At 47.9% G+C, this 20,961-nt stretch overlaps 2 protein-coding genes across 2 annotated transcripts; one reads left to right on the plus strand and one right to left on the minus strand.

Annotated features, from left to right (window-relative positions):
• The first annotated feature begins 1,859 nt into the window (after positions 1-1,859).
• Positions 1,860-8,960, plus strand: tgfb5 (transforming growth factor, beta 5). Its single transcript, XM_036943207.2, has 7 exons — positions 1,860-3,844; positions 4,807-4,970; positions 5,794-5,926; positions 6,132-6,242; positions 6,464-6,641; positions 6,925-7,078; positions 8,473-8,960. Exons 1-7 carry the CDS (start codon positions 3,451-3,453, stop codon positions 8,629-8,631), a joined length of 1,293 nt encoding a protein of 430 aa, XP_036799102.1. The 5' UTR covers positions 1,860-3,450; the 3' UTR covers positions 8,632-8,960.
• Positions 8,961-13,601: 4,641 nt separating this feature from the next.
• On the minus strand, positions 13,602-20,308 carry kcnk4a (potassium two pore domain channel subfamily K member 4a). The gene is made up of 6 exons (XM_090198064.1): positions 19,989-20,308; positions 17,493-17,610; positions 17,127-17,287; positions 16,550-16,736; positions 16,189-16,325; positions 13,602-15,969 (listed from the first exon to the last, which is right to left on the minus strand). Exons 1-6 carry the CDS (start codon positions 20,175-20,177, stop codon positions 15,016-15,018), a joined length of 1,746 nt encoding a protein of 581 aa, XP_090054190.1. The 5' UTR covers positions 20,178-20,308; the 3' UTR covers positions 13,602-15,015.
• Between the last annotated feature and the right edge of the window lie 653 nt (positions 20,309-20,961).

The following is a 20,961-nucleotide window of genomic DNA, read 5'->3' on the forward strand; positions in this document are numbered from 1 at the left end:
AGTGTGAAACGGGAGTGACCAGTGGTTCAATGTCTCTACAACATGGGACAGCAGCGTTTGTGTGTGCGAGCGAGAGAGAGAGAGAACCATATCCTTGAGTTTGTTGTCGCAGGCAGGAGAACTGCTAGGGGACAGCAGTAGATAAACTATATATAAAAGTATGTGGCCACACATTCAAATGAGTTGATTTGGTTATTTCAGCCACACCTGTTGCTGACAGGTATATAAAATCGAGCACACTGCCATGCAATCTCCATAGACAAACATTGGCACTATCATATGATGCAACCATTCCAACAAGTCAGTTTGTCAAATTTCTGCCTTGCTAGAACTGCCCCAGTCAACTGCAAGTGCTGTTATTGTGAAGTGGAAACGTCTAGGAGCAACAATGGCTCAGCTGCAAAGTGGTATGCCAAACAAGCTCACAGAACGGGATAGCCGAGTGCTGAAGCTCGTAGCACATAAAAATCGTCTGTTCTCGGTTGCAACACTCACTAGTGAGTTACAAACTGCCTCTGGAAGCAACGTCAGCACAAGAACTGTTCGTCTGGAGCTTCATGAAATGGGTTTTCATGGCCGAGCGGCCACACACAAGCCTAAGATCACCATGCGCAATGCCAAGTGTCAGCTGGAGTGGTGCAAAGCTTGACGCCATTGGATTCTGAAGAAGTGGAAATGTGTTCTCTGGTGTTATGAATCACACTTCACCATCTGGCAGTCCAATGGACGAATCTGGGTGTGGCAGATGTGCGGAGAACGCTACCTGCCCGAATGCATAGTGCCAACTGTAAAGTTTGGTGGAGGAGTAATAATGGTCTGGGGCTGTTGTTCATGGTTCTGGCGCGGCCCGTTAGTTCCAGAGAGGGAAAATCGTAACGCTACAGCTTACAATGACATTCTAGATGATTCTGTGCTTCTAATCGCCCAACATCAGCACCCAATCTCACTAATGCTCTTGTGGCTGAATGGAAGCAAGTCCACGCAGCAATGTTCCACCATCTAGTGGAAAGCCTTCCCAGAAGAGTGCTGCTCTAACAGCCTCCAAACAGGGGACCAACTCCATATTAATGCCCACAATTTTGGAATTAGATGTTCGACGAGCAGGTGTCCACATAGTTTTGGTCATGTACTGTATATTAGAGTGAGCTATGTCAAGTATCCAGTATATAAATACAAATGTGGTGTGTATAAACACTGTAACTAAAATACAATGTACAGTAGTAGAAATATTAGAATGAGCGATGTCGGGATACAGTATTTAAATACACAGTGTGAAACGGGAGTGACCAGTGGTTCAATGTCTCTACAACATGGGACAGCAGCGTTTGTGTGTGCGAGCGAGAGAGAGAGAGAACCATATCCTTGAGTTTGTTGTCGCAGGCAGGAGAACTGCTAGGGGATAGATGACGTGGCGAGTCATGACTATATTTGGACTGAGGGAAAGAGAAAAAGCTCCAGCCAGGGATAAGTTGTTTTAGAGCAAGTATTTTTCTACCCACACATTGCAATTCTACAACTAACCACTAGGCCCCTTTGATCCATTAACCCCAGGTCAGACAGTAACACTGGCTGTTGCCAAACATCCCTAGATCCACGTAGGCAAAATTTGCTCTGAGCAGCCATGGGGGTGCACCGTCTGAGGCTCTGGGGCACAGCATGTTGAAACAAGAATGTGTTTGTTCCCAAACTTCCCCTGTAGTGTTATCATTTTTAGAAACCTTGCAAGGAGAGAAAAAAGCCTGCCACAAGCCTTTGGGCTGCTTGTGTCTCTTACTCTCTTTCTCTTTGTAGTACCTATCCCTTCTACTTACTGCAATTACAGCCTTGGAGCCGAAACTATAATAACAGTATAATGGGATGGGGAGAGAGCTGCAATAAAAGCCTCCTTTGACAGATTAACAGTCCCGGGCTTCTGAACTGTAATTAACAATGAGACTGGGAAGAAGAGTAAGAGGGAAGGAAGGAGGGGGAGAGAGAGAGAAAGAAAGAGACAGGGTGGGACTGAATAACTGGGCTACTCATTTATTATAACTGAAAATTAAAAGATTGAAATAAATACTAGATATGGACAAGTGGCCTACATTTATGTAGGACACACTTAGGAGACATGTCACAGTTATGGAAATAACTAGAGGGAAGACGAATGAGAACATGATCAGTCAAATATGACAAGCCAAGGAATTAGCAAACTCCATCTATAACTTTTTAGCTTTGCAATGGAGACTGGGTAACACGGACAAATCATGGACAGATTTTAGGCCTGGCTACTTATCAAGTGGTGGTTTTGACATGTTTCAACAAGATACTTACCTGAGGATAGAAGGGAGGCCTGTGCAAACCCTTTTTGTGGTGTGGAGATTTTCCAAAAATATATCTGCCGTGTGTGTGTGTGTGTGTGTGTGTGTGTGTGTGTGTGTGTGTGTGTGTGTGTGTGTGTGTGTGTGTGTGTGTGTGTGTGTGTGTGTGTGTGTGTGTGTGTGTGTGTGTGTGTGTGTGTGTGTGTGTGTGTATTCTGAATTGATGAGAGGGAGATACCTACATAATGACACATACCCATCACCCACTGTGTCTCTCGTTCTGTCTGTTGCTTTGTCTGTCTGTCTCTCTCTTTCACACACACCTTGCATTGCACACTGAAGTTACTGTCCCACAGCTCTGGATTATTTATTTTTTCTTGCCAAGAAATGAAAGAGTGGCATCAGACCTTTTTGCTGTAGTGGATCGTTTTTCCCCCTCTGATATCCACCTCAGAAGAATCAAGAGGATTAGATGTTTCTTAATTTTCTAAGGATGGGACTGTACCAACGCTTACCCTAAGCTCTATAATGTATTTGAACTTTTCTGGAGGAGTTTTATTTTTCGGGAGTACAAATATTTCTTCCATGGAGGATTTAATCATATTCTAACTTGTATGTAGTGTGAAATAATTTGACGAGCCAACCATGCTGATTGGTTTACATCTCAACATTTTCTCAAAATGTTTGTAAATTCATAGCCCATTACTATAATTTATTTAACCAGTGAAGTCACCCTTATAGCGGGAATCTATAGCATTCAGTTCCGATAATAAAAAATACAAATAATAGTGATTTTTTTCTTTCATTTGCTCAGAGGCTGTCAGAGAAGAACATGAACAAACATACACTTTCCAAATTATTTGATAGAACTTTGCAATGTAAGACATGGGCTGAACTCTTAAATTTACATTACATGTTTGTCATTTAGCACTCTTAAATTGTAATTGTATTTCTTTTTCACTATTATTTGGCAGATTGTTTTCGGGTTTTTAGGGTGTTAGAAGTTTTTCAAACGTAAATTCTCTGTTAATAAAGTTTACACTCTGGGAGTTGCTAAAACATTCGCCAGTGCGCATTGGATTCCACACAGGTCCTCAGTGCGCATTGGACTGCACCGGACAGACACAGACTGAAAGATTCCTGAAGATTTCATATGGAGCCGAGTGAGTCCGTTCACCAATCTGACCACCGGACTATGTGGCTGACCCACCTCGCCTTGCTGCTGCTCCGGCTGGCGGTGTCCGCGGAGGGGCTCTCCACCTGCCAGTCATTCAGCCTGGATGATCAGAAGTCCAAGCGCATCGAGGCCGTTCGCGGTCAGATCCTCAGCAAGCTCCGCTACCGGAGCCCACCGGAGCCCCCCGCACCGAGCCCACAGCCCGAGACTGTGCCCGCTGAGGTGATGCTGCTCTACAACAGCACTCGGGAGCTGCTGAAGGAGCGTGCGCGCCAGGCCGAGTCCGCGTGCGACCGGGAGAGCAGCGAGGAGGATTATTATGCAAAAGAGGTTCAGCGCATAGACATGCTTCCGCAGCGCACAGACATCAGTGAGTGGCGCTTTCCACAATTATAATTTCAATATATGTCTCAAATCAATCGTGGTCCCTTTTTATGTAAGTGATTTATATATATAAAAAATTAAAAAACGTTGTACAGCACTATAACGCATATGCGTAATGATTTCCAACCACCAATCTGATTACAAAAACTTTTTTTTTTACAGATACTTTTGAAAAACTACGTGATTACTTATTGGATTACTTTTACATTCAGAAAGGATGTTCGCGGAAAAAAATACATGATGACATATTTTTGTTTTATCAATGACATTCAATTCAGCACTGAAAAAATGCGTTCCACCTGAGTGTCTGACCACAGGTCAGGGACCACCATGATGACACACCAAACGCTTTTGATGGATCCTTTTTGTCTTCTTCTAATGCCTCCTAACGGGAAAGTAATCCAAAAGTAACAAAGTAATCCGATTGTGTTACTGAGTTAGGGTAATCCAAAAATTACGTTGCTAATTACAATTTTGGACAGGTTGTAACTGTAACCGATTACGTTTAGAAAGTACCCAACTCAACCCTTCCTACCACCCTTGCCAAGTTGTCAACCATTTGTCAGATACCTCGATGACTTAGGATATGTGTGTGAGACGCTCGGATAGGCTATACAATATTTAGCACACACTGTAGATTCAAATCAAACTTTATTTGTCACATGCACCGAATACAAGTGTAGACCTTACCGTGAAATGCTTACTTACAAGCCCTTAACCAACAGTGCAGTTCAAGAAGAGTTTACCAAATATTTACCAAATAAACTAAAGTAAAAAAAGAATAACAAGTACCAATAAAATAACAATAACGAGGCTATAACACAGGGGGTACTGGTAGTCAGGTAATTTGTGGATACAGGTTGAGGTGAAGATTGCATATTTATGAATTAATTGATGTCCAGGTATTCGTATTTCTAATAAGTCCTATATCTCTTACCACTCCCATAGATGCAGTGAACCCTCCAGTCCCCAGCCCGTATTACAGAGTGGTGGGATTCGATGTGAGTGGTGTGGACAGGAACTCCAGCACCCTGGTCAAAGCTGAGTTCAGAATCTACAGAGCACCCAACCCCCAGGCCCGCACCTCAGAGCAGAGAGTAGAGATCTATCAGGTACTGACAACATTACACCATCACTTACCTGCACCAGGTAGACCCATCACAATACCATATACCCACTACAGGTGTCACAATACCATACGCCCACTTCAGGTGTCACAATACCATATACCCACTCCAGGTGTCACAATACCATATACCCACTCCAGGTATCACAATACCATATACCCACTCCAGGTATCACAATACCATATACCCACTCCAGGTGTCACAATACCATATACCCACTCCAGGTGTCACAATACCATATACCCACTCCAGGTGTCACAATACCATATACCCACTCCAGGTGTCACAATATCATAGAACTGCAACTGCAATACAGTGGAGTCTGAAATGATTGACACCCTTCATAAAAATGAGCAATAACGATTGTATAAAATTAATAATACAGAGCTATATTGTATGCAAAAATGTTTTGGGAAATTATATTATTTTATAATAATACTACTGCTCAGAAAAAGAGATTTTGTTTAACAAGTAATCATTTGTTTCTCTCAGAAAGGTAGGGGTTGAAATCATTGACACCGCTCAAATTCTTATAAATAAAGTAGTCAAAAGTTTAGTATTTGATCCCTTATTCCTAGTTTGTGAGTCTACAAACGTGTTGGATACATTTGCTGTTCAGTTTGGTTGTGTTTCAGATTATTTTGTGCCCAATAGAAATGAATGGTAAATAATGTAGTGTCATTTTGGAGTCACTTTCATTGTAAACGCTCCCTTGTGCCAGCTGTGGACTGATGTTCAAGAGCATATCTACAGAGGGTTACACGCTATCCTCTGGTTCGCTTTGTTTCTCCCTCTATGTCTCTGTCAGGTGATAAAGCCAGAAGAGCCAACAGGCCCCTCGCAGAGATACATCGATTCCAGAACTGTTCGCCCACGGACCAAGGGGGCGTGGCTCTCTGTGGATGTCACTGACACTGTGAAGGACTGGCTGGCTCATAAGGGTACGTTGACAAGCATATCACATGGCTCTATACCCCTTTATCTATTTAACAACATTCAAGGTGTCACGTAAAATGTTACTTGACACCTTGAATGTTGTTAAGTTAGTGGTTATTGCACACACATTTAGAGGTATATATCTGTTTTCTCCTCTCACCATCTCTCTACCTTTACTTTATCCTCTCATCCTCCATATCACTCTTTCAGAGAGGAACCTGGGTTTGAAGCTGGGTGTTCACTGTCCATGCTGCACCTTCGTTCCCTCCACCAACAGCATTGTGTTCAATAAGAGTGAGGAGCTGGAGACACGCTTCGCAGGTCTGCTTGTTGTAGAACTTGTTTATGTTAAGTAACATAGACACATAACACATGGCTCTTTTTTTAATGATTGAGCTTCTCAATTCACTTACACACAGCATTCTGGCTGACAAATGTTCCCATTACAGTATGTCTCCATGAGATCACTCCACACCAACCCTTTCTCTCGCTCCTCCTTCACCCCTCTCCCTCATTTTCCTCTTCCTCCTCCTCTTCCCAAGGTCTGGATGATGAGCTGCTTCAGCAGCAGGTGCGGAAGCCGGGGGCTAAGGGCCAGGTAGAGTTTAGTACCAAGACCCCCCACCTCATCCTCACCCTGCTGCCCAGTGACAGGGTAGACAACCCGGGCAAAAAGACCCGCAAGAGGAGGGCTGCTGCAGACACCACCACCTGCTCCAGGTAGGGGAAACATGGATCCAGAAGCCAAAAACCTACATTGTTATCTACAACTATAGAATATACTTATCAGAGCTATCTCTTTATTTTGGTCTTTGATCTACAGAACCACTGCATATTTGTTCATAGCCACATTATTGATGATCGTTGTATTGTTGTTATGAATCTATTGGAGGCTTATAGGGAGTCTGCTAGGCTTGCAGTCCTGAAACTTATTAAGTAGGATATATTCTGTGTGGATCAGAATGAAAGAGTGTTTTCTGTCCGTCTCTCCTACCTGTTGTAGGAATTCAGGCGCGGGCTGCTGTCTGCGATCTCTCTACATCGACTTCCGCCGAGACCTGAACTGGAAGTGGATCCACGAGCCGAAGGGCTACAAGGCCAATTTCTGCTCTGGCAGCTGCCCATACCTCTGGAGCGCTGACAACCACTACAACATGGTTAGTTAACCCCCAACCACTTCAACATGGTTAGTTAACCCCCAACCACTACAACATGGTTAGTTAACCCCCAACCACTACAACATGGTTAGTTAACCCCCAACCACTACAACATGGTTAGTTAACCCCCAACCACTACAACATGGTTAGTTAACCCCCAACCACTACAACATGGTTAGTTAACCCCCAACCACCACAACATGGTTAGTTAACCCCCAACCACCACGACATGGTTAGTTAACCCCCAACCACCACAACATGGTTAGTTAACCCACAACCACCACAACATGGTTAGTTAACCCCCAACCACCACAACATGGTTAGTTAACCCACAACCACCACAACATGGTTAGTTAACCCCCAACCACCACAACATGGTTAGTTAACCCCCAACCACCACAACATGGTTAGTTAACCCCCAACCACCACAACATGGTTAGTTAACCCCCAACCACCACAACATGGTTAGTTAACCCCCAACCACTACAGTGGCATAAATGTTCTATCACCTCAGTCACAGTCAGGTCTTATGGCTGAAATGTTCTGTCATCTCAGCACCCTGCACAGTCCGTTGGTTACACATCCCAGTGCTCCTAAAGAACCATATTGTTCAACACAGTAGTAAGGTTAGATGGAAGTACTTAAAGGGTTAGTGCGCCCAAATTGACAAAATGACCAATTAGTTTCCTTCCCTGTAAGCAGTCGTGGATATGTGGTGGTGTGACAGAGTTATATGATGTATTGTTTAGCTTTTGTTTTATGTGTAATATAAGGGTCTTAATGTGTTTGGACCCCAGGAAGAGTGCTGCTGCCTTGGCAACAGCTAATGGGGATCTATAATAAACCCCAGGAAGAGGAGCTGCTGCCTTGGCAACAGCTAATGGGGATCCATAATAAACCCCAGGAAGAGGAGCTGCTGCCTTGGCAGTAACTAATGGGGATCCATAATAAATACAAATACCAAATACAAATATGGACAGGTTATGAAAGCAATCAATGCTTTGGTTTAGTTTTCCTGCTACTGTTTCCACATGCTAACGTTTTAGCATTTGTGGCACAAATCCCATTCAAGTCACGCAACCATTAACATTTTTCACTCATAACGTTCAAATCATCTATAAGTGACTTTGTTGAGCTTCACAGTCAGTCAATTTTAGATACTTTCAGATGGTTTGGATATGACGTGCAAACAATTCTAATATCGGTCCCATGACTTGAATGGGACATGTGCCAGGGAAGGAAACAGTGCCAGGGAAACTAAACCAAAGCATGCATCACTTTCATACCTGTTCAATGTAAGGACACCAATGTGTCATTTTGTAATTTGGTTGAACTCTCTCTTTAAGTAGTGTTTTTGTGATATTTCATGTTCTCTCTCTCACACACACACACAGATCCTGCCACTGTATAACAAGCTGAACCCTGAGGCGTCGGCATCTCCGTGCTGCGTACCTCAGGACCTGGAGCCTCTGACCATCGTGTACTTCATGGGCCGAACGCCCAAGGTAGAGCAGCTCTCCAACATGGTGGTCAGGTCCTGCAAGTGCCGCTGACGCAGGAGCCCAGCGGCGGGAGAGGGGGAAGGAGGAGGAAAAGAGCTTGACAAAACAACGACTATTTGTGCTCCTCAAGCAAAAAGGACAGACTGACCCTCTCTGTCTATATATTCAACCCTTCATTTCACTTACACACTCGGAGTCTGGCACAGGCTGTTTTTTTTCAAATCTCACAAGTATGAAACTGAGAAATTGTCTTCAACTGTGGGTCTTTTCCCCACTTTCATAAGGTCAAAAATACTGTAAATATCTTATTAATTGAAATAGCTTTATTAAACTTTATTTCACATTTTCAAAATCTGATATTAAAGTGTTTTGGTTGGAAATACAATGTGTGCTTGTTGCATAAGATTATGTGAACTCCACCAAGTAGCTTTAGGCAGAGATCTGTGTGCATTTCCTAAAGGGAGACGTGATGTGATGTGAACTGTTGATGTGAGCTAGTTTTCCTTTGGGCTGACAGAGGGAGAGAAGGAGATGGAGAGAGAAAGAGGCTGAGAGAGGATAGAAGAGAAAGAGGCTGAGAGAAGAGAAAATGACAGCGCGAGAGAGGGGAGTGAGGAGAGGACAGAGAAGGAGAAAGAGCGAGAAATATGAGACGGAAAGCAAAATAAAGGATAGAGTGAGGTTGTGTGTCCAGGCAGTAGAGGCCTCTAGCCAGCTTTCTGCGGTAAGGGCTGAAATCTGCTGGCGTAAACAGGATGTGAAAGATTTCCAGAGCGACCACTCACGGAATGCCAGATTTAAACCCGTTCAGGGTTTGTGGTGAGAGGAGAGGAGGAATGAAACAGAAAGGAGGTTTTCAAAGGAGAAACATGGGCTGATAGGCCCAATTTGGAACACATCCACATTGGACGGTGGTAGCCATTTTGTAGCCTTAGCAAATTTGTAACTATTAGGTCTGGCATGGTAGGGCTTTGCACAGCTGTAACCACACTTTTCATTTATTTGTAATTTACTTCTTACTTGATTGCTGTTTGTATAAAATGTTAAGGTCATATTGATAACATTGATCCAGTCACACAAATCAAAGTTTAGCCACGTTAACCACTTTTGATAAGATGCATAAAAACTCAAAATACATCCACCCTAAGAACTCAAATTATATTTAGGCCTTCTGGTATTTCAGTGGTTCGAGAGAGAGACTGCAGTGTTCTGTATGTTTATCTCTAGGCTCTGTGTACTGCTGTGGTTGACACTGAACCTAGAGAGAAACAGAGTGGGTCTGTTCAGCTGCCAAGTCGGTCTGCTTTATGCGCCAAACACAGAAAGGTGATGAAAAATAGATAGTGCCTAGAGAGTCGGACATAGTAACCAGACTGTACCCCCATTAACCCTCTCCTCCTCCCCCAGTCCCTGTGAGCCTTTCTGGGGCCCCGCCCATCCCTGTCCAGCCTCTCTGGGAAAAGGACGTGTGGCCTCTCTGTAAAGGGGAAGGAGGGGTGAGAGGACATGAGGGGGGTAGACCCCTGAGTGGCTGGCAGGCTGCAGGACGGAGGTGTGGTGAGGTCCCACCCCTCCGTCCCCGGCTGTAAACCAGCCCAGCATCTGTTAGTCCTTTCCACCTAACCACCCCTTACTATATTCAACCTGCACTTATCCCAAAGTAACACTCCTCTGGGTGTCTGAGTGAGTGTGTCTGGGTGAGTGACTTTGAGACGGGAGGGGTGTGTGTGTGTGTGTGTGTGTGCGTGCGTGTGTGCGTGTGTGCGTGTGTGTGTGTGTGTGTGCACATACAATCTGACATCCCTTCTAGCCCCACCCACACCTCTCCCCAAGGCCTCTCTACACAGTATATCATGTTGTTATCTCATCAGTCTATCAAACATACAGTATTGTAGGTTTGTATAGGACTTTTCTTTATTTAGAAAAGCACAATTCTATTTTAAATACCAGTTTGGCACATACACATTCAGGGCAACAGAATAGCGTCAAAACAAACAAGCTATACAAGCAGAGTACTGAATATCCCACATGCGGAAGGACACTGGATATACAGGGACATGGATCTCTGACACCAGATCTAAATGGTTATTACAAAAAGTCCATCCACTTTAGTGTCATTTAAAAACGGTGTCTGGGGTTTGGGCTGAGCTCCAGTAGCAGACAGGACAGCAGCCTCTACACCTATGCAGAGGAGCTGTTGTACTACACTTGGTACTATTTCTCAACCCAGTGAGTCTGACTTCACTGAGCTGAGACAGTTTATATATTCTATACCTGTGCTGCTGAATACATTCATTGGTTTTCATACAAATATTTCTCAATGGTGACTGTGGTCCTCAGTCAGTGAGATCTAATAAATTGTTGGCCTGGCCCACATTGATCCCCAGTAGATAAGTCCATCTGAGCTTTAAGGTCTGCTTCTCCTTTGAACACTAGTAATAAAGACCAGCCTTAGTATCCCCCTTCATGACCTGTGTCTGTCAGTTTGTTCAGTCTCTGAGATGGGGGAGGGGTGGGGGGTTAGAGGAGGGGACTGCATGTCACGGGGTCAGTCTCTGAGATGGGGGAGGGGTGGGGGGTTAGAGGAGGGGACTGCATGTCACGGTGTCAGTCTCTGAGATGGGGGAGGGGTGGGGGGTTAGAGGAGGGGACTGCATGTCACGGGGTCAGTCTCTGAGATGGGGGAGGGGTGGTAGGGGTTAGAGGAGGGGACTGCATGTCACGGGGTCAGTCTCTGAGATGGGGGAGGGGTGGTAGGGGTTAGAGGAGGGGACTGCATGTCATGGTGTCAGTCTCTGAGATGGGGGAGGGGTGGTAGGGGTTAAACAGGGGACTGCATGTCACGGTGTCAGTCTCTGAGATGGGGGAGGGGTGGTAGGGGTTAGAGGAGGGGACTGCATGTCACGGGGTCAGTCTATGAGATGGGGGAGGGGTGGTAGGGGTTAGAGGAGGGGACTGCATGTCACGATGTCAGTCTCTGAGATGGGGGAGGGGTGGTAGGGGTTAGAGGAGGGGACTGCATGTCACGGTGTCAGTCTGAGATGGGGGAGGGGTGGTAGGGGTTAGAGGAGGGGACTGCATGTCACGGGGTCAGTCTATGAGATGGGGGAGGGGTGGTAGGGGTTAGAGGAGGGGACTGCATGTCACGATGTCAGTCTCTGAGATGGGGGAGGGGTGGTAGGGGTTAGAGGAGGGGACTGCATGTCACGGTGTCAGTCTGAGATGGGGGAGGGGTGGTAGGGGTTAGAGGAGGGGACTGCATGTCACGGTGTCAGTCTCTGAGATGGGGGAGGGGTGGTAGGGGTTAGAGGAGGGGACTGCATGTCACGGGGTCAGTCTCTGAGATGGGGGAGGGGTGGTAGGGGTTAGAGGAGGGGACTGCATGTCACGGTGTCAGTCTCTGAGATGGGGGAGGGGTGGTAGGGGTTAGAGGAGGGGACTGCATGTCACAGGGTCAGTCTCTGAGATGGGGGAGGGGTGGTAGGGGTTAGAGGAGGGGACTGCATGTCACGGGGGTCAGTCTCTGAGATGGGGAAGGGGTGGTAGGGGTTAGAGGAGGGGACTGCATGTCACGGTGTCAGTCTCTGAAATGGGGGAGGGGTGGTAGGGGTTAGAGGAGGGGACTGCATGTCACGGGGTCAGTCTCTGAGATGGGGAAGGGGTGGTAGGGGTTAGAGGAGGGGACTGCATGTCACGGTGTCAGTCTCTGAGATGGGGGAGGGGTGGTAGGGGTTAGAGGAGGGGACTGCATGTCATGATGTCAGTCTCTGAGATGGGGGAGGGGTGGTAGGGGTTAGAGGAGGGGACTGCATGTCACGGTGTCAGTCTGAGATGGGGGAGGGGTGGTAGGGGTTAGAGGAGGGGACTGCATGTCACGGTGTCAGTCTCTGAGATGGGGGAGGGGTGGTAGGGGTTAGAGGAGGGGACTGCATGTCACGGGGTCAGTCTCTGAGATGGGGGAGGGGTGGTAGGGGTTAGAGGAGGGGACTGCATGTCACGGTGTCAGTCTCTGAGATGGGGGAGGGGTGGGGGGTTAGAGGAGGGGACTGCATGTCACGGGGTCAGTCTCTGAGATGGGGGAGGGGTGGTAGGGGTTAGAGGAGGGGACTGCATGTCACGGGGTCAGTCTATGAGATGGGGGAGGGGTAGTAGGGGTTAGAGGAGGGGACTGCATGTCACGGTGTCAGTCTCTGAGATGGGGGAGGGGTGGTAGGGGTTAAACAGGGGACTGCATGTCACGGTGTCAGTCTCTGAGATGGGGGATGGGTGGTAGGGGTTAGAGGAGGGGACTGCATGTCACGGGGTCAGTCTCTGAGATGGGGGAGGGGTGGTAGGGGTTAGAGGAGGGGACTGCATGTCACGATGTCAGTCTCTGAGATGGGGGAGGGGTGGTAGGGGTTAGAGGAGGGGACTGCATGTCACGGTGTCAGTCTGAGATGGGGGAGGGGTGGTAGGGGTTAGAGGAGGGGACTGCATGTCACGGTGTCAGTCTCTGAGATGGGGGAGGGGTGGTAGGGGTTAGAGGAGGGGACTGCATGTCACGGGGTCAGTCTCTGAGATGGGGGAGGGGTGGTAGGGGTTAGAGGGGGGGACTGCATGTCACGGTGTCAGTCTCTGAGATGGGGGAGGGGTGGTAGGGGTTAGAGGAGGGGACTGCATGTCACAGGGTCAGTCTCTGAGATGGGGGAGTGGTGGTAGGGGTTAGAGGAGGGGACTGCATGTCACGGGGGTCAGTCTCTGAGATGGGGAAGGGGTGGTAGGGGTTAGAGGAGGGGACTGCATGTCACGGTGTCAGTCTCTGAAATGGGGGAGGGGTGGTAGGGGTTAGAGGAGGGGACTGCATGTCACGGGGTCAGTCTCTGAGATGGGGAAGGGGTGGTAGGGGTTAGAGGAGGGGACTGCATGTCACGGTGTCAGTCTCTGAGATGGGGGAGGGGTGGTAGGGGTTAGAGGAGGGGACTGCATGTCATGATGTCAGTCTCAGATGGGGGAGGGGTGGTAGGGGTTAGAGGAGGGGACTGCATGTCACGGTGTCAGTCTGAGATGGGGGAGGGGTGGTAGGGGTTAGAGGAGGGGACTGCATGTCACGGTGTCAGTCCCTGAGATGGGGGAGGGGTGGTAGGGGTTAGAGGAGGGGACTGCATGTCACGGTGTCAGTCTCTGAGATGGGGGAGGGGTGGTAGGGGTTAGAGGAGGGGACTGCATGTCACGGGGTCAGTCTCTGAGATGGGGGAGGGGTGGTAGGGGTTAGAGGAGGGGACTGCATGTCACGGTGTCAGTCTCTGAGATGGGGGAGGGGTGGTAGGGGTTAGAGGAGGGGACTGCATGTCACAGGGTCAGTCTCTGAGATGGGGGAGGGTTGGTAGGGGTTAGAGGAGGGGACTGCATGTCACGGGGTCAGTCTCTGAGATGGGGAAGGGGTGGTAGGGGTTAGAGGAGGGGACTGCATGTCACGGTGTCAGTCTCTGAGATGGGGGAGGGGTGGTAGGGGTTAGAGGAGGGGACTGCATGTCACGGGGTCAGTCTCTGAGATGGGGGAGGGGTGGTAGGGGTTAGAGGAGGGGACTGCATGTCACGGTGTCAGTCTCTGAGATGGGGGAGGGGTGGTAGGGGTTAGAGGAGGGGACTGCATGTCACGGTGTCAGTCTCTGAGATGGGGGAGGGGTGGTAGGGGTTAGAGGAGGGGACTGCATGTCACAGTGTCAGTCTCTGAGATGGGGGAGGGGTGGGGGGGTTAGAGGAGGGGACTGCATGTCATGATGTCAGTCTCTGAGATGGGGGAGGGGTGGTAGGGGTTAGAGGAGGGGACTGCATGTCACGGTGTCAGTCTGAGATGGGGGAGGGGTGGTAGGGGTTAGAGGAGGGGACTGCATGTCACGGTGTCAGTCTCTGAGATGGGGGAGGGGTGGTAGGGGTTAGAGGAGGGGACTGCATGTCACGGTGTCAGTCTCTGAGATGGGGGAGGGGTGGTAGGGGTTAGAGGAGGGGACTGCATGTCACGGGGTCAGTCTCTGAGATGGGGGAGGGGTGGTAGGGGTTAGAGGAGGGGACTGCATGTCACGGTGTCAGTCTCTGAGATGGGGGAGGGGTGGTAGGGGTTAGAGGAGGGGACTGCATGTCACGGTGTCAGTCTCTGAGATGGGGGAGCGGTGGTAGGGGTTAGAGGAGGGGACTGCATGTCACGGGGTCAGTCTCTGAGATGGGGGAGGGGTGGTAGGGGTTAGAGGAGGGGACTGCATGTCACGGTGTCAGTCTCTGAGATGGGGGAGGGGTGGTAGGGGTTAGAGGAGGGGACTGCATGTCACGGTGTCAGTCTTTAAGATGGGGGAGGGGTGGGGGGGTTAGAGGGGGGGACTGCATGTCACGGTGTCAGTCTCTGAGATGGGAAAGAGGGGGAGGAGTCGGCGGGTTAGAGGGGGGCTGCATGTCACGGTGTCAGTCTCTGAGATGGGAAAGAGGGGGAGGAGTCGGCGGGTTAGAGGGGGGCTGCATGTCGCTGTCCCTCCTCTCCTTCAGCTGCCTCCTCATGCGGTGTATCCGCGGACGAGGACTGACACCTCCCTCAACCGTCTGGTTCCGGTCACTTAGCGTGTCCGACGACTCGTCGATGTAGGCCAAGTTCTCCCCGAAGAAATCTAGCATCTTACAGCCTGGCGGGGTGGGCAAAGGGGGCATGGGGAGCGGCATGGGGAGCGGCATGGTGGAGTTGGGTTGTTGCCGGAGAGGCACAGGGAACCGGACATCCTCCTTGAAATATACCAGCCTGGATCCTCCATGGCGTCCCCTCTGTTCAGTACAGAGAGACCCACTGGGGTCAAAACTAGCAAAAGGCATCCTCCGCCCTGGCATACACATGTCAGAGGTGTGAGAGTCAGAGGAGGAGACAACTGATCTGGAGTCAGACTCTGGAGACTCGGACACAGAGCCCGACTCCCATGGCATCATCATTATCGCAACAGGATCAGGGTCATAGTCTAACTCCATCACGGAGCGTGCCGAAGGCATCGACAGTGACCTCGCAACCGTCCGGCCCTCTGACCTCGCATTGACCCTGCAATCTGCCCTCAAACCTACCCCTAGCCCCCTCCCTGGTCCTAACCTCACCCCTTCAGTCCTAACCTCACCCCCCCCTAACCTCACGACCTCCAGACGGGTCATGGAGCGTGTGACCCACCTATTGGGCAGATGTCCGTTCTCCTCTATGGCGCCCTGCCTGCCGCGGTGCCCCAGCGCCCCCCTGCGGACCCGTTGCCGGGTGCTGCGTCTCCAGCGGCGCCGCTGCAGCAGGAAGGGGTCGTTGAGTTCCAGAGGGTTGGGGATCCGGAAGTCCATGGACATGTTCTGGATGTTCTGTGTCCAGTCTGTAGCATGGGCCCTCAACTCCTCCATCTGAGAGAGAGAAAGGGGAGGGAGAGGGAAAGAGTCAGAGAAAGAAAGAGAGAGGTGTCCCAGAGACCCAGAGAAAGACAGAGAGACAGAGTATAAATAAATATTGACAGTACAAATCCAAATTGCCTTTCAGTAAAATCTTTGTCCAGATCTTGTCATATGGATCCTTTCACCAGCCCTTCCAATCACTTGGTTTGTGTCCCACTCACTACCACTCACCTCAGCACGTGTTTTCTTGGACAGCACCCGCAGCCAGTTGCCGATCATGGTGAGTATGGAAGCAAAGTAAGCCAGGCCAAACACTATCCAGAGCCACACCAGGGGCTTAAACAGATCTCCGTCCCGCCGGTTAGCACCTACGCACAAGGACATTGACGCATTGGAATCGCATGGACTCGAAGGAGCACAAGCATGCACATACACACAAACAAAAGGGCTTAGACAGGTCCATATCCCTATGAAATATCAAGTGTATCTTTCACAGTGTGTATACTGATAGAAATGTGTAGTGTGTGTACTCTCCAGAGTCTGTACTGTCCAAAGTGTGTACAGTGTCATGTAACAAGTGTTCACTTCGTACCTGCTACATAGTCTCCGAAGCCGACCGTGGTCAGGGTGATGACCACAAAGTAGAGCGCCTCCAGAAAGGACCAGTCCTCCACTTCCTTAAACACCAGCGTTGGCACGGCGAGGAAGATCAGACAGCCAATCAGGATGGACAGAACAGCAGACATGACCCGCACATAAGTGGGACTGACCCGCCGCTTCTGAGAGAGGGGCAGAGAGAGAAGGGGACACCAAATAAGAAGGGAATGACTGAAGAATTAAAAGATGGAGAGATGAGGGAAAAAGGATGGAGAGGGTAAGATCTTCCTCAAGATAATCAAATAATGTGCCTTTTCTTTGATGAACAGAAACAATCATTTTTAGTTTTTTTTAGTACTGCAAAGTTACATTGGGAAGTATCTAATGACTGACTGAATGTTTAAGCCGGCTTCTGTTCTACTTGTGTGTAACATGTTTCAAGTGCTAGAGACTCCAAGACGGCCTCTTCTGTTTACAGCACAGTGACATCACTTAAGCAGCCCCTGAGACAGGCGAGAACAATGAGATGACATCCTGTAAATGAAGCAGCCACTGAGAGAAGACAGTCTAACCAGGAAGAGTGTCTCCATCTTCCACACGGCCTTCCTCAGTCCCGTCCCCATGTGGTCCCCGACACCAGCCAGCAGGAAACCAAACATAGGGATCCCTACCAGGGCATAACACACACAGAACAGCTGGCCCCATTTGGTCCTGGGAGACAGGTTGCCAAACCCTGCGGACAGAGGGAGACCATATATATTCACCTATATGTTAATCTATATCATTTAAAAATGATTCAATTCACCAGCATGTCTACTGAGGTTCATTGTATTTTCTGAGATTGGATCATTCATTTTCTGTCAAATTCAAAATACACATCTGGCTGACTAAGTTATTACCAAATGGTTTGCAGGAGGGAAAAGTGAACAAAGGCTCACCGATGGTGGTGATGATGGTACCACAGAAGAAGAAGGCGCTGGCCAGGTCCCACCTGCTAGTGAAGTTGGTGGAGCTGTGTTTGACATCCAGGCCCGCCTCCACAGCCTTCACCACACTCTGACAGTACAGAGACAGAACAGACAGACTAGGGCTACATCTGGGGTCTGTGTTCTTTTTAGGATTTTAGTTTTTAGTAAAAAAATAAATATAAAATTACCAGGAATTCAGCTAAAAATGTGTTTAATTTAGGAAATCTGTTTCGAAGTATACAGTGCCTTGCGAAAGTATTCGGCCCCCTTGAACTTTGCGACCTTTTGCCACATTTCAGGCTTCAAACATAAAGATATAAAACTGTATTTTTTTGTGAAGAATCAACAACAAGTGGGACACAATCATGAAGTGGAACGACATTTATTGGATATTTAAAACTTTTTTAACAAAGCAAAATTATTCAGCCCCTTTACTTTCAGTGCAGCAAACTCTCTCAGGAAGTTCAGTGAGGATCTCTGAATGATCCAATGTTGACCTAAATGACTAATGATGATAAATACAATCCACCTGTGTGTAATCAAGTCTCCGTATAAATGCACCTGCACTGTGATAGTCTCAGAGGTCCGTTAATAGCGCAGAGAGCATCATGAAGAACAAGGAACACACCAGGCAGGTCCGAAATACTGTTGTGAAGAAGTTTAAAGCCGGATTTGGATACAAAAAGATTTCCCAAGCTTTAAACATCCCAAGGAGCACTGTGCAAGCGATAATATTGAAATGGAAGGAGTATCAGACCACTGCAAATCTACCAAGACCTGGCCGTCCCTCTAAACTTTCAGCTCATACAAGGAGAAGACTGATCAGAGATGCAGCCAAGAGGCCCATGATCACTCTGGATGAACTGCAGAGATCTACAGCTGAGGTGGGAGACTCTGTCCATAGGACAACAATCAGTCGTATATTGCACAAATCTGGCCTTTATGGAAGAGTGGCAAGAAGAAAGCCATTTCTTAAAGATATCCATAAAAAGTGTCGTTTAAAGTTTGCCACAAGCCGCCTGGGAGACACACCAAACATGTGGAAGAAGGTGCTCTGGTCAGATGAAACCAAAATTGAACTTTTTGGCAACAATGCAAAACGTTATGTTTGTCGTAAAAGCAACACAGCTCATCACCCTGAACACACCATCCCCACTGTCAAACATGGTGGTGGCAGCATCATGGTTTGGGCCTGCTTTTCTTCAGCAGGGACAGGGAAGATGGGAAGATGGATGGAGCCAAATACAGAACCATTCTGGAAGAAAACCTGATGGAATCTGCAAAAGACCTGAGACTGGGACGGAGATTTGTCTTCCAACAAGACAATGATCCAAAACATAAAGCAAAATCTACAATGGAATGGTTCAAAAATAAACATATCCAGGTGTTAGAATGGCCAAGTCAAAGTCCAGACCTGAATCCAATCGAGAATCTGTGGAAAGAACTGAAAACTGCTGTTCACAAATGCTCTCCATCCAACCTCACTGAGCTCGAGCTGTTTTGCAAGGAGGAATGGGAAAAATGTTCAGTCTCTCGATGTGCAAAACTGATAGAGACATACCCCAAGCGACTTACAGCTGTAATCGCAGCAAAAGGTGGCGCTACAAAGTATTAACTTAAGGGGGCTGAATAATTTTGCACGCCCAATTTTTCAGTTTTTGATTTGTTAAAGAAGTTTTAAATATCCAATAAATGTCGTTCCACTTCATGATTGTGTCCCACTTGTTGTTGATTCTTCACAAAAAAATACAGTTTTATATCTTTATGTTTGAAGCCTGAAATGTGGCAAAAGGTCGCAAAGTTCAAGGGGGCCGAATACTTTCGCAAGGCACTGTATATAATACATTTTTAAAGGACGTGATCATGTCTCAATGTCATTTTCATTTCAAAGCCCTTTTGGTGCCTAGTTGTGATTCATTTATAAATGATTCTAATTATGTTCCGGCCCCCCGACCATCCACACTGACAAAAATCATCCCATGGCTGAATGTAGTTGCCTACCCCTGGGCTACACCTTCTCAGTGGGGGTTCTACACGGGACTTTGTTTTGGCGAGGTTCTTCTCAGATGTGTTTTAACTTGTCTGTCTGTTCAAGTGTATGCTTTCACTCTCTGAAGTTATTCCTGCCAAGGTGTATATTATGTGTGTTTATGTCTGCATGCTCTGGTGTGAGCGTGTCTATCTCTCTGCTCAAATGTGCGTGCTCTGGTGTGCGTGTCTATCTCTCTGCTCAAATGTGTGTGCTCTGGTGTGCGTGTCTATCTCTCTGCTCAAATGTGTGTGCTCTATGGTGTGTGTGTCTATCTCTCTGCTCAAATGTGTGTGCTCTATGGTGTGTGTGTCTATCTCTCTGCTCAAATGTGTGTGCTCTATGGTGTGTGTGTCTATCTCTCTGCTCAAATGTGTGTGTTCTATGGTGTGTGTCTATTTCTCTGCTCAAATGTGTGTGCTCTGGTGTGTGTGTACCATGATGAGATCGCTGAGGTTCTGTGCGGTGACACAGGAGTGGTTTTGGAGGAAGTCACGTGTGGTACGGAGCAGCTTCTCGTGCTCCTTGCTCTCCTGGGGGCTTTCCAGGGTCCGGAACACCAGCGCCCCTATCACCAGGTATAGCATGACCCCTGCCAGCAGGGCCAGCAGGGTGGGGCACCGCATCGCCCCGAGCACACCCCCCCACCACAGGAGTCAGGTTTCGCCAGGGTCTGTTCTACGGCCTCTTCCACGATACACACGGTGGCACAGCTGCATGCACGCGCACACACACACACACACCATTTTTAGTTTGGTTTTACTATCCTTGTGGGAAACAGAAGTCCTCTGTTTTCCACAAGGATAGTAAAACAAGGGGAAAATAATTGTTGGCCCCCACAAGGGAAAAAAGGCCATTTTAGGTTTAGGGTTTAGGTTTACAACTAGGATTAAGATTAGGGTTACATTTATAGTTAGGGGTTAGGGAAAATAGGATTTTGAGTGTGTGTGTTCAATGATGATGATGATGATCTCTTTCTGGAAATATAAGATCAGGAACAACTTGATAATGGGGATTATTTGAGGAGCTATATCAAGGAAAAGACCAGACAGAGCAGGGTGGTTCTCTGGTCATTTCCAGAACATGAAAGTGTGAGACAAGATATGAAGTTTATCTCCTATAGGGCTTAATCCATTTGAATTCAATACATTTTTGACATCGTCCCTTCTGATTGAAACAACACTCTCCAGACATGTCTGCCCGTGGAAGAAGTGGTCAGAAAGTGACTTTTTGGACCTGAATGCCAGAACATTCAGGAGATAAATGGTGCTCAATGTTAACCCGTTTTGCAGAACCCGGCACACCGTGAGACATACATATCTCACCTCACTGGAAAAAATAAATTTAAACACTTACAAACAGGGTTGTCAAACTACTTGATACACTTTTTTAAAGAAATTAAATAAAAAT

This window comes from Oncorhynchus mykiss, chromosome 14, assembly GCF_057628025.1.
Source record: "Oncorhynchus mykiss isolate SJ-2025 chromosome 14, ASM5762802v1, whole genome shotgun sequence".
Taxonomy (NCBI): Eukaryota; Metazoa; Chordata; class Actinopteri; order Salmoniformes; family Salmonidae; genus Oncorhynchus; species Oncorhynchus mykiss.